At 43.1% G+C, this 13,749-nt stretch overlaps 1 protein-coding gene across 1 annotated transcript in view; it reads right to left on the reverse strand.

Moving 5' to 3' along the window:
* Positions 1-13,749, reverse strand: part of pigeon (protein) — a 153,942-nt gene that overhangs the window by 29,550 nt on the left and 110,643 nt on the right. Inside the window, exons 14-17 of the mRNA XM_068364505.1 lie at positions 9,668-9,838; positions 9,302-9,403; positions 1,736-1,818; positions 1,352-1,566 (exon numbers count right to left, since the gene is read on the reverse strand). Of these exons, the coding sequence (XP_068220606.1) occupies positions 1,352-1,566; positions 1,736-1,818; positions 9,302-9,403; positions 9,668-9,838 (571 nt within the window). The remainder of the gene's footprint in view (positions 1-1,351; positions 1,567-1,735; positions 1,819-9,301; positions 9,404-9,667; positions 9,839-13,749) is intronic.

A 13,749-nucleotide genomic window follows, 5' to 3' on the forward strand; every position in this document is an offset into this window, starting at 1 on the left:
TCTTGTTCTTCAAAACAAATTAATTTCAATGAAACCAAGGTAAATAGATCTTACTGTGTCAGGCAGTATAAATTAATTCTATACAAGAAAAATACTATAGATCATTATACAGAGCTAGAAAAAAAAACACTTATCTATAAAAGTCACAGAAGTATGAGATTCAGGTATGGGTGGCTAGAAAACTTTCTGCTTGAAAAATTCTATCACTATACATAAATTGAGTGTGTAATTTGGTTTATTAAGAGTGCTGTAATCTAAAATCAAACTTTTTGCCATTACTGTTAAATTAGTTCATCAACTAATGACAGCACTTACTGCAAAATTATTTAATTATTTGATATTAAATGAAACAAATCAAGATGGCATTCAGTCACTCAAACTAAACTAAAATGGAGTGATCAGATTTACCTTATATTAGCTGCTCTGATCACATCACATTTCCAGAAGAGACACACGAGACAAATTCTGAAGACAAACCTGAACAGTCTACACCAAAATCCATTAAGTAAGATCCGATATATTTAAATAAAAAAAAATAACAAAGGAAAAAAATGACAGAAACCAGTTTATCAAGTCGATCAATTTGACTTTTATGGCAGCTAAGGAGAGTCAAGCTATGAGCTAATGATTTTTCCCCTCATTGCTGGGAATGCTAGTGAACAAAGTCAGGGAGAACTTCGAGATCAAACTTTTAAAACTTTGAAGGAAGAGCAATTAATTTTAGGAAAAAGCATAAAATCATAGATAAATAAGGTTAACTGGTGAGTTAATATTACAAATCTTTGTTTTCTATGTGCTTACTCCCGGAAAGTATTGGGCCAAGTACAGTGACTAACTAGTAAACGTTTGTGTGGCCAATTCTAAGAAGAGATACAACTATTTCCATATTCAAAATAGATTTATGAAATGTTACATAACATTTCATAAGATTTTTTAGGTTTGACATAGTCCTCACTATTTCCTAGTTGTCTGTTGTATTTTCATAGTACTTTCCTTTGCTGCTAAATAAGTGTACAGATAATTTTAGGACTATGAAATGGGCTAATTACAAAGTTATGGGTTTGTCATAAAACAAAATATATTTAAAGGAAAGCATCAATCAGTGCCCAAGACATCTCACCAACTCTGACTAAAAGTTATGTGTTATAGAATTTTCCCTATAATAGTTTCCAAATATGTCATTTTTAAGGAGGAGGATGATTAATCACAAGTCTTGCAATATCACCATTCCCCAAAGAAGACAGTCAGATAACCAACTATCAGAATGGAAAACTGTAATTCTGTACATGTATAAGAAGTAATATGTCTGTTGAAATACTGAAATATGTAATTTATGTATAAAAATACTTACCATAAATAATTTCTCTTAGCACATCAACATTCAGCTGAAGAACTCCTCTTCTGACGTATTGCATGAAAACATGATAAGGCAAACATCTGTAAGCAAGATATGATAGGAAAGAGTTGTAGCCTTGTGGTAGTGGATAAGCCACAGCTTCTGTAGCAGAGTGATAACGCTCTAGAAGGGTGAAGAGACGATTAGCAACTGCCTCATCCAGCTGCTCTCTGAAATAGAGAAATAGCATATTTAAGGAAATTGAACACTACTTTTTATTCTAATACTATTTATAGTTCTAATTTTTATATTTCCATGATTATTTTAATTAAGAAATATATTTGAAGGCTATGCATGCGATATACCAAATAAAATAGTTCAACAGATTTCATCACTCACATGAAAGAGAAACCCTTTTCCCCCTTTTCTGTGGGTATCAAGGTCTGTGATGAACACAGAATAGAACATAAGCGACGAGACACCTGAAATTTAAATGCAAATTTTAAATTCTCATAGCAATGAAACAGAGGTGAATAGTAATCTTCATATGAATGTAGTATACTAATCTGATTTATTCTACAATCCTAATGAAAAAAAATGCTCAAAGTTGATAAGGGATAAAAGAGAAGCTGTCAACTATGAAAGTGAGGTTGTGGCAATACTTCCACAAAACATAAGTGGTGTAAGAATTAAGTTTTTGTTATGCTAAAATGTTATTTTCCTTAGTAAAATAAATTTTTGAATATACTTACCCGATGATCATGTAGCTGTCAACTCTGTTGCCCGACAGAAAAATCTAAGGTTGGGATACGCCAGCGATCGCTATGCAGGTGGGGGTGTACACAACAGCGCCATCTGTCGAGTAGGTACTCAGGTACTTCTTGTCAACAAGAACTCAATTTTCTCCTCGGTCCACTGGTTCTCTATGGGGAGGAAGGGAGGGTCCTTAAATTCATGATCATCGGGTAAGTATATTCAAAAATTTATTTTACTAAGGAAAATAACATTTTTCAATATTAATCTTACCCGATGATCATGTAGCTGATTCACACCCAGGGGGGTGGGTGGAGACCAGCATACATGTTAACATTAGAAGCTAAGTATCCCGTATTTCATTTTAGCAGTTATTCAAAATAACAAACATAAAATAAATAAGTACCTGGTAAGGAAGTCGACTTGAACCATTACTCTGCCTTTTTAAGTACGTCTTCCTTACTGAGCCTAGCGATCCTCTTAGGATGCTGAGCGACTCCTAGGTGCTGAAGTATGAAGGGCTGCAACCCATACTAAAGGACCTCATCACAACCTCTAATCTAGGCGCTTCTCAAGAAAGAATTTGACCACCTGCCAAATCAACCAGGATGCGGAAGGCTTCTTAGCCTTCCGTACAACCCAAAAAACAACAATAAAAAGCATTTCAAGAGAAAGATTAAAAAAGGTTATGGGATTATGGGAATGTAGTGGTTGAGCCCTCACCTACTACTGCACTCGCTGCTACGAATGGTCCCAGGGTGTAGCAGTTCTCGTAAAGAGACTGGACATCTTTGAGGTAAAATGATGCGAACACTGACTTGCTTCTCCAATAGGTTGCATCCATAACACTCTGCAGAGAACGGTTCTGTTTGAAGGCCACTGAAGTAGCGACAGCCCTAACTTCATGTGTCCTTACCTTCAGCAAAGCAAGGTCTTCTTCCTTCAGATGAGAATGGGCCTCTCTAATCAAAAGCCTGATGTAATAAGAAACTGCGTTCTTAGACATCGGTAAAGCAGGTTTCTTGATAGAACACCATAAAGCTTCTGATTGTCCTCGTAATGGCTTTGTACGTCTTAAATAGTACTTAAGAGCTCTTACTGGGCAAAGTACTCTCTCTAGTTCGCTCCCAACCAAGTTGGACAGGCTTGGGATCTCGAACGACTTGGGCCAAGGACGAGAAGGAAGCTCGTTTTTAGCTAAAAAACCAAGCTGCAAGGAACATGTAGCCGTTTCAGATGTAAAACCTATGTTCCTGCTGAAGGCGTGAATCTCACTGACTCTTTTAGCTGTTGCTAAGCAAACGAGGAAAAGAGTCTTCAATGTGAGATCCTTAAAAGAGGCTGATTGAAGCGGTTCGAACCTTGCTGACATCAGGAACCTTAAAACCACGTCTAGGTTCCAGCCTGGTGTGGTCAACCGACGCTCCTTTGAGGTCTCAAAAGACTTAAGGAGGTCCTGTAGATCTTTGTTGGTGGAAAGATCTAAGCCTCTGTGGCGGAAGACTGCTGCAAACATGCTTCTGTAACCTTTGATCGTAGGAGCTGATAGGGATCTTACATTCCTTAGATGTAAAAGGAAGTCAGCTATCTGCGTTACAGAGGTACTGGTTGAGGAAACTGCATTCGCCTTGCACCAGCTTCGGAAGACTTCCCATTTTGACTGGTAGACTTTGAGAGTGGATGTCCTCCTTGCTCTGGCAATAGCTCTGGCTGCCTCCTTCGAAAAGCCTCTAGCTCTTGAGAGTCTTTCGATAGTCTGAAGGCAGTCAGACGAAGAGCGTGGAGGCTTGGGTGTACCTTCTTTACGTGCGGCTGACGCAGAAGGTCCACTCTTAGAGGAAGAGTCCTGGGAACGTCCACTAGCCATTGCAGTACCTCGGTGAACCATTCTCTCGCGGGCCAGAGGGGAGCAACCAACGTCAACCGTGTCCCTTCGTGAGAGGCGAACTTCTGTAGTACCCTGTTGACAATCTTGAACGGAGGGAACGCATACAGGTCTAGATGGGACCAATCCAGAAGAAAGGCATCCACGTGAACTGCTGCTGGGTCTGGAATCGGAGAACAATACATCGGGAGCCTCTTGGTCATCGAGGTAGCGAATAGATCTATGGTGGGCTGACCCCACAGGGCCCATAGTCTGCTGCAAACATTCTTGTGAAGGGTCCACTCTGTGGGAATGACCTGACCCTTCCGGCTGAGGCGATCTGCCATGACATTCATGTCGCCCTGAATGAACCTCGTTACCAGCGAAATCTTTCGATCTTTTGACCAAGTGAGGAGGTCCCTTGCGATCTCGAACAACTTCCTCGAATGAGTCCCTCCTTGCTTGGAGATGTACGCCAAGGCTGTGGTGTTGTCGGAGTTCACCTCCACCACCTTGCTTAGATGGAGGGACTTGAAGTTTATCAAGGCCAGATGAACTGCCAATAGCTCCTTGCAGTTGATGTGAAGTGTTCTTTGCTCCTGATTCCACGTGCCCGAGCATTCCTGTCCGTCCAGTGTCGCACCCCAGCCCGTGTCCGATGCGTCCGAGAAGAGACGGTGGTCGGGGGTCTGAACAGCCAATGGTAGACCTTCCTTGAGAAGAATGCTGTTCTTCCACCACGTCAGTGTAGACCTCATCTCTTCGGAAATAGGCACTGAGACCGCCTCTAGCGTCATGTCCTTTTTCCAGTGAGCAGCTAGATGATACTGAAGGGGGCGGAGGTGGAGTCTCCCTAACTCGATGAACTGGGCCAGCGATGAAAGTGTCCCTGTTAGACTCATCCACTGCCTGACTGAACATCGGTTCCTTCTCAGCATGCTCTGGATGCATTCTAGGGCTTGACTGATCCTGGGGGCCGACGGAAAAGCCCGAAAAGCTCGACTCTGAATCTCCATACCTAGATAGACAATGGTTTGGGATGGGACGAGTTGGGACTTCTCTATATTGACCAGGAGACCCAATTCCTTGGTCAGATCCATAGTCCATCTGAGATTCTCCAGACAGCGACGACTTGACGAAGCTCTTAAAAGCCAGTCGTCCAAATAGAGGGAGGCTCTGATGTCTGCCAAGTGAAGGAATATGGCAATATTCCTCATCAGTTTGGTAAACACAAGAGGTGCCGTGCTTAGGCCAAAGCACAGGGCTTGGAACTGGTACACGACCTTTCCAAAGACGAACCTTAGGAAAGGTTGGGAGTCTGGATGGACGGGGACATGAAAGTACGCGTCTTTCAGGTCTAACGAGACCATCCAGTCTTCCTTCCTGACCGCTGCTATGACCGACTTCGTCGTCTCCATTGTGAACGTCTGCTTGGTGACAAAAGCATTGAGAGCACTGACGTCCAGCACCGGTCTCCAACCTCCTGTCTTCTTCGCTACCAGGAAGAGACGGTTGTAGAAGCCCGGGGATTGATGGTCCCGGACTATGACTACCGCTCCCTTTTGTAGCAAGAGCGACACCTCTTGTTGCAACGCTAGCCTCTTGTCCTTCTCCTTGTAGTTGGGAGAGAGGTTGATGGGAGAAGTTGCTAGAGGGGGACTGCGGCAGAACGGAATCCTGTACCCCTCCCTTAGCAACTTCACAGACTGAGCGTCTGCACCTCTGTTCTCCCAAGCTTGCCAGAAGTTCTTGAGCCTGGCTCCCACTGCTGTCTGGAGAGGTAGGCAGTCAGATTCTGCCTTTTGAGGACTTGGAACCCTTCTTCGATTTGCCACGATGACTGTCGGCACGGGTACCTCCTCTGCTGGAGGTTCTGCCACGAAAGGGCGGGATGAACCTAGACGCTGGTGTGTCCATCCTAGGTCTAGGCACGGAAGGTAAAGCTTTGGCCTTACGTGCGGAGGACGCCACCAGGTCATGGGTATCCTTCTGGATCAACGAGGCAGCCATCCCCTTGATCAGCTCTTCCGGAAAGAGACACTTGGAAAGCGGAGCAAACAACAACTCCGACTTCTGGCAAGGAGTGATCCCAGCCGACAAGAAGGAGCAAAGATGGTCTCTCTTCTTAAGCACTCCCGACACGTACGAAGCCGCAAGCTCACCAGACCCATCCCGAATGGCTTTGTCCATGCTAGACATGATAAGCATGGCAGAGTCCTTATCCGAAGGGGAAGTCTTTCTGCTTAACGCTCCCAAACACCAATCGAGGAAGTTGAAGATCTCAAAAGCACGAAAAAATCCCTTCAACAAATGATCCATGTCAGAAAAGGACCAGCAAATCTTAGATCGTCTCATAGCCAGCCTGCGGGGAGAGTCAACCAGACTTGAGAAGTCGCCCTGGGCAGAGGCAGGAACTCCCAAGCCGGGTTCCTCTCCCGTGGCATACCAGACGCTAGATTTGGAAGCAAGCTTGGTAGGCGGAAAGATGAAAGCAGTCTTTCCCAGTTGCTTCTTGGACTGCAACCACTCTCCCATAACCCTCAAAGCTCTCTTGGATGAGCGTGCGAGTACAAGTTTGGTGAAGGCAGGAGCTGCTGACTGCATGCCTAAAGCAAACTCGGAGGGAGGAGAGCGAGGGGTTGCAGACACAAACTGTTCCGGATACAAATCCCTGAACAGGGCAAGGACTTTCCTAAAGTCTAAGGAGGGAGGCGTAGACTTGGGTTCTTCTAAGTCGGAGTGCGGATCGTCCAAATGCGCAGCTTCGTCGTCATCAGATACTCCATCATCCGAAAGCTGAGGAGGAAGTGGCAAAGGTGGAGCAGAAAGCTGAACGGCTAAATCCGGCAGCACGGGTGCATGCGTAGCTGCTGCGGATCCAACATCATGCCGCTGCTGGTCAGTCTGCGAGCTGGCAACAACAAAAGCGGAGTGCTGGTGCGTGGGAGGGACTGCCGTGGGTTGCGGAGCATGCCGCATGGGTTGCGGAGCATGCCGCATTGCGTCAAAACACGGCAGCTCGACAGCACCTTCCCACTGCTGATGCGGTAGCTCACGCATGTCAACGGAGGGTGCAGCATGAACATGCGTCTGGCAGGGTCGACTGCGCATCGGTGGTGGAGCTCTCACAGGTGGAGTGTGGGAGCAGGCAGCCGCAGTATCTGCTGAGCGCACAACCGTGGCAGGTTGTAGGTTAACTGGTGCAGTGTCAACCTTCTCAGCACGATACCCCTGCATGAAGGAAGCAAGCTGAGACTGCATAGTCTGCAGCATGGACCACTTAGGGTCTACCGTGGTTGGTGCGGCAACAGACGGAGTAGTTGCCTGCTGCGGAACCACTCTACCTCTCTTGGGAGGTGTGCAGTCTTCGGAAGACTGCGGCGAGTCCGAACTGACCCAGTGGCTACACCTGGGCCGTTGGACTCGCTCGGAAGGGACCTTACGCTTGAGAGGTCGTGAGACCTTGGTCCAACGTTTCTTCCTCGAAACTTCTTCCACAGACGAGGAATGACAGGGCTCATTCGTCTGTTTGTGGATGGGACGATCTCTGACAGATACGTCCGCAACCACTGAGGGTACATCCATACGCTGATCAAGGCCTGTCAAACCCTTTGGTCCTTCGACATTGCTTCTCCCCTGGGCTTGGGAGCTTGCAAGAGGTCCCGGACTGGGAGGACGACTGGCACGAACAGATGTACCCTCATGCGCAACACTGACACTGACACTTTTCACTTCACTTGCACTCACTACACTTCCCACTGCACTTTGTGCTTTCAACTCTTTGACATCTGCCAAAAGTTGATTCCGGTCATTAGCTAATGACTCCACTCTGTCACCAAGAGCCTGAATGGCACGCATCATGTCCGCCATGGAGGGTTGAGCACTAGTAGCAGGGTCGGGAGTCACCACTACAGGGGAAGGAGTAGGTTGAGGGGCATGGGGAGAGGAAAAATCAAAAGAGCGAGAAGAACTCCTCCTGATCCTATCCTTCTCTAGCCTACGTGCATTCTTTAGGAATTCGTTAAAATCGAATTCCGAAAGCCCAGCGCATTCCTCACATCGATCTTCCAATTGACAGGATTTACCCCTACAATTGGAACAAACGGTGTGAGGATCTATGGAGGCCTTCGGAAGACGCCTAGAACAAGCCCTAACGCTACACTGCCTGTACTTAGGGACTTGAGAATGGTCAGACATCTTGAATTCTAGAAATAGTCAAGGGGGAAATCCAAAATCTAGCAAAGTTCATTAACAATTAATCCAAATCTAATCAAAAAGCTTGATAAGCTAATGATAAAGGTTCCTAAATAGCGAAGGCTAAAATCTAGAGCGAATACATCACCAAAATCGTGAAAAACAACTCCAGAAACAACAGCGTATCCAAGTAGGTCTTGCCGGTGGCACGACAGAGGAAAAATTGAGTTCTTGTTGACAAGAAGTACCTGAGTACCTACTCGACAGATGGCGCTGTTGTGTACACCCCCACCTGTATAGCGATCGCTGGCGTATCCCGACCTTAGATTTTTCTGTCGGGCAACAGAGTTGACAGCTACATGATCATCGGGTAAGATTAATATTGAAAATTTGTCTGAAAGAGGAATGTGATTGACAAACAGAGATGATCAATACCTGATCTATTTAAAGGTAAATCATTACATAAAGTAAACCAAGTAAGTCTGATATTTAAGATCATAATCGAGCTCACCTCCCTGTAGCTATCTACTTAAATCAAAACTTTCAACAGAGAATTACCTACTTTAAAACTGCACTTTTGCTACTGCTACTCTTTTATTACCTACAGCTTCCCTATCTTTGACTCTTGTCTCACCTACATATAAGTAATTGAATATAAAATCCTCAGATAACAGACTACAGTCACATCGCACAAATAAGGAGTACTCGAGACCCCAAAATGGAATGCCTTTTGAATGAGGACACACTTGCCATTATTCTCATTCACTTAACAGGCTCCATAAAAGCTAGGCTATTCAAATTTGTGAGGCATCTTATTTCTAAAAATGAAGTAATCACTATACCGCTATATGACAAAATCTAAGCACACAACCAAAGTGCTCGTAGCTGTTGACACGATTACATAAAAATTTAAGAGTGAAAATGGCAATGAGTTGGAGAAGATACTGCTCACTTTGTTTTTTGTTTCATGAGTTCCTCTTTTGCATGGAACAAAGGGTCTTACATACAAGGCAAAAAAATAATTTTTATTTTTCACTGTAGTCAAGCTTTTCCTTTACTGAATAAATAGCACATGAATCCCAAGTAATTGAATTGAAATTATACTATTTGTTTCATAAAAAAAAGTGACAATTGTATATTTCCTAAATACCTACCTGTAGTTGTGCGCAAACATATTTACTGGCAACTGCATGAACTCGCATTGGAGATTCATGTGGAAAATGTTTCAAACAGTACATACTTAGTTCTCTCAATGTCTGAAAAAAAGTATTTCAAAGTTAGTTCTACAAGACAAGTGAATTAGTAATACAGTTCTGTATAAGAAAATCAAATACAGTACTGTATCTGTATTATCTATAAATTATAATAAACTTTGTAGATTATAACACAAAAAATATCAATATCTATATTTGATACATTCATTGCTATACAATACAAGCCATTTACTAAAGACAGTATATAGCAATAGATGAAAATTTTGACAAAAAAAAAAAAATTGAAAATTATTTACTAATTCATACCACAGAGAGAAGGTGTTCCAGTTTTGAGGATGTTGTATTTTCTGCTTCATTGAAAGGGAGAGGGTCAAACATGAGATGAGCTAAAGTGATACCTAAGGAAGTGATAGTGAGACCACCAACTAGAGGGCTCGCAGGAGACACAGGTGTGCTACCTCTAGACAGGGCCTCAGGCTGTTGAAAAAGATAATGAATATAATAAAATGCACAATAAACAAAAAACTTTATCTTTACACATCATGTAAAATGTAAATCAGAAGCCAACACTTACAAGGTAGGGCCACCAAACTAGTGTGCTCTCTCTCTCTCTCTCTGTCTCTCTCTCTCTCTCTCTCTCTCTCTCTCTCTCTCTCTCTCTCTCTCTCTCTCTCTCTCTCTCTCTCTCTCTGTGTGTGTGTGTGAATAATGGTTTTGTGTTATAGTGTTTAGCAAATAATAATATGCTTACAATTAAATTTTTATTGTATAACACACTGAATTTAATATTAACCTGAGGAAAACTACCAGTCTCCAATGGTGAAATGCCTTTTACTTGAAAGTTAGTATTAGGACTGAGGAGATTATCTTAAATCTTTTTAATTAAATAACCGACTTGAAATAATGACATTCTAAAGTACTGTTAAGACTATTTCATTATTTAGTAATTGCTTACAGACAGTACAGTATTCTCCCTCCAACTTCTTCATTTGACACTTTTGTCATCTACAAGTAGTGCTATCGCAGGAGGCTACTTTAGATTGATTTATTTTTGGCACCAAATCACAGCAACAGCTGCATCCAGATTGAACATATTCGAAACCTATGGTGTGAACACACCAACATTTTGCTGGAATGTAAAGTAACCATATCAGCACTAAAACAAAAAGTATAGCGTAAGATCTTAAAGATCGCTAAATAAAATGACGACAACAACACAGTCATATATGTTTTCATATATCGTTATCTAAGATGGATGATAATCATACTTTTAACATTTACCGTAACTGTGGCCGCGGGGGCATAAAAACAATTAGAATAGCGCCAACGTATCCCTGTGTGTCGAAAGAGGTGACTAAAAGGGACGGGACGAGGGGGCTGGGAACCCCCTCTCCTAAAATTATAATCCTGTGAGACATCAAAGAGGTGGAGCTGGGGGGAGAGTGACTGCTCCCCGCACTCTAGTTTTGGGGTGTTTGAATGTGCAGGGATGTAGTACGATAGAGAGTAAAAGATGTGAGATTGGAAGTATGTTTAGGAATAGAAGGATGGATATATTGGCTTCGTGTGAGACAAAGATAAAAGTGAAAGGTGAAGTGATGTTTGGTTAAATGTCTGGTAGAGTGTCCGGGATTGAAAGGGGAAGAGCAAGGGGAGGTGTGGCTTTATTGCCGAGTGAATGGATGACAGGTGAAGTAGTGGAATAGAAGGAGATATCACCTAGGTTAATGTGGGTAAGGGTTAGGTTGGGTAGGGAATGTTGGGCTTTTGTCAGTACATATGGGCCAGGTTGTGAGAAAAGTGAAGAAGAGCGGAATGAGTTCTGGAATGGAATAACTAGGTGTGTAGAAGGACTGGGTAGAAGGAATTATGTAGTTGTCATGGGTGACAAAAATGCTAGAGTGGGCGCTGGAGAGGTAAAAGGTGTCATTGGGAAGTATGGCGTACCAGGTGAAAATGAGAGTGGTGAGAGACTGGTAGATATGTGTGTTGAGTAAGAGATGGTGATAAGCTCTAGCTTTTTCAAAAAGAAAGATAAAAACAAGTATACATGGGTAAGAGTGGCAAATGGAAGAGTGGTAGAAAGGGCATTAATGGATTATGTGTTGATAATTAAAAGAATGTTTGGAAGATTGAAAGACATGCACATGTTTAGGGGTATGGCTAATGGTATGTCTGATCATTTTTTGGTGGAAGGAAAATTAGTTGTAGCAAAATAGTGGGGAATAGAGTAGGTGGATGTGAAAGGGAGCTAGTGCGGGTTGAAGAACTAATAAAACAGGGGGTAAAGAGTAAATATCAGGAAAGGTTGAAAGTGGCATATGACGAAGTGAAAGTAAGAGAAACTGGTAATTTAGAGGATGAGTGGAAGTTAGTAAAGGAAAATTTTGTTGGGATTACAAGTGATGTGTGTGGCAAGAAGTTTGTTGGAGGCAGCATGAGGAAAGGCAGTGAATGGTGGAATGAAGGAGTGAAGGTAAAAGTGGAAGAGAAAAAGAGGGCTTTTGAAGAATGACTGCAGAGTAAGTGTAGAGAAGTATGAAAAATATAGAGAGAAAAATGTGGAAGTAAAACGCAAGGTAAGTGAGGCAAAGGACAGCTGACCTGAAGTGGGGTCAGGGATTGGGTCATTCATATGAAGAGAATAAGAAGTTTTGGAAAGAAGTGAAGAGAGTAAGGAAGGCTGGTTCAAGAATTGAAGAAACAGTGAAAGATGGAAATGGAAGGTTGTTAAAAGGAGAGGAGGCAAGGAAAATGTGGGCGGAATATTTTGAAAGTTTACTAAATGTTGAGGATAATAGGGAGGCAGATATAATTGCTGTTGCAGGTGTTGAGGTGTCCGTGATGGGAAATGAGAATGAGAGAGAGATTACAAGAGAGGAAGTGAGGAGAGCACTAGATGAAACGAGAGTAGGAAAAGCATCTGGTATGGATGGTGTGAGAGCCGAGATGTTGAAGGAAGGGGGTGTGACTGTACTTCAATGGTTAGTGAGATTGTTTAATATGTGTTTTGTGTTGTCAATGGTACCAGTAGATTGGGTTTGTGCGTGTATTGTACCATTATATAATTGTAAGGGAGATGTGCATGAGTGTTGTAATTCAAAGGGTATTAGTTTGTTGAGTGTAGTTGGATTAATAGGCTTAAGGGTAAACCAGAGAATGCAATCTTAGAAGTATAGGGTGGTTTTAGAAGAGGTAGGGTTGTATGAATCAGATTTTTACAGTTAGGCAGATATGCGAGAAACATTTAGCAAAAGGTAAGGAGGTGTATGTTGCGTTTATGGATCTGGAGAAAGCGTATGATAGAGTTGATAAGGAAGCAATGTGGACTGTGATGAGGTTATATGGAGTTGGTGGAAGGTTGTTGCAAGCAGTGAAAAGTTTCTACAAAGGTAGGAAAAACATGTGTTGGGATAGGAAATGAAGTGAGCGATTGGTTTCCGGTGAGAGTGGGGCTGAGACAGGGATGTGTGATGTCGCCGTGGTTGTTCAACTTGTATGTTGATGGAGTGGTGAGAGAAGTGCATGCTCGAGTGCTTGGACGAGGACTGAAACTGGTAGACGAGAATCACCACGAATGGGAGTAAATCAGTTATTGTTTGCATATGATACTGTACTGGTTGCAGACGAGAAAGAGAAGCTTGGCCGATTAGTGACAGAATTTGGAAGGGTGTGTGAGAGAAGGAAGTTGAGAGTTAATGTGGGTAAGAGTAAGGTTATGAGATGTACGGGAAGAGAAGGTGCTGCGAGGTTGAATTTCATGTTGAATGGAGAGTTACTTGAGGAGGTGGATCAGTTTAAGTACTTGGGGTCTGTTGTTGCAGCAAATGGTGGAGTGGAAGCAGATGTACGTCAGTGAGTGAATGAAGGATGCAAAGTGTTGGGGGCAGTTAAGGGAGCGGTAAAAAATAGAGGGTTAGGCATGAATGTAAAGAGAGTTCTGTATGAAAAAGTGATTGCACCAACTGTGATGTATGGATCGGAGTTGTGGGGAATGAGAGTGACGGAGACAGAAATTGAAAGGGGTTGAGATGAAGTGTCTAAGGAGTATGCCTGGTGTATCTCGAGTAGATAGGGTTAGGAACAAAGTAGTGAGGGTGAGAATGGGTGTAAGAAATGAGTTAGCAGTTAGAGTGGATATGAATGTGTTGAGGTGGTTTGGCCATGTTGAGAGAATGGAAAATGGCTGTCTGCTAAAGAAGGTGATGAATGCAAGAGTTGATGGGAGAAGTACAAGAGGAAGACCAAGGTTTGAGTGGATGGATAGAGTGAACTAAGCTCTGGGTGATAGGAGGGCAGATGTGAGAGAGGCAAGAGAGCATACTAGAAATAGGAATGAATGGCGAGCGATTGTGACGCAGTTCCGGTAGACCCTGCTGCTTCCTCCG

The sequence above is a fragment of the Palaemon carinicauda genome, chromosome 41 (genome assembly GCF_036898095.1).
Source record: "Palaemon carinicauda isolate YSFRI2023 chromosome 41, ASM3689809v2, whole genome shotgun sequence".
Taxonomy (NCBI): domain Eukaryota; kingdom Metazoa; phylum Arthropoda; class Malacostraca; order Decapoda; family Palaemonidae; genus Palaemon; species Palaemon carinicauda.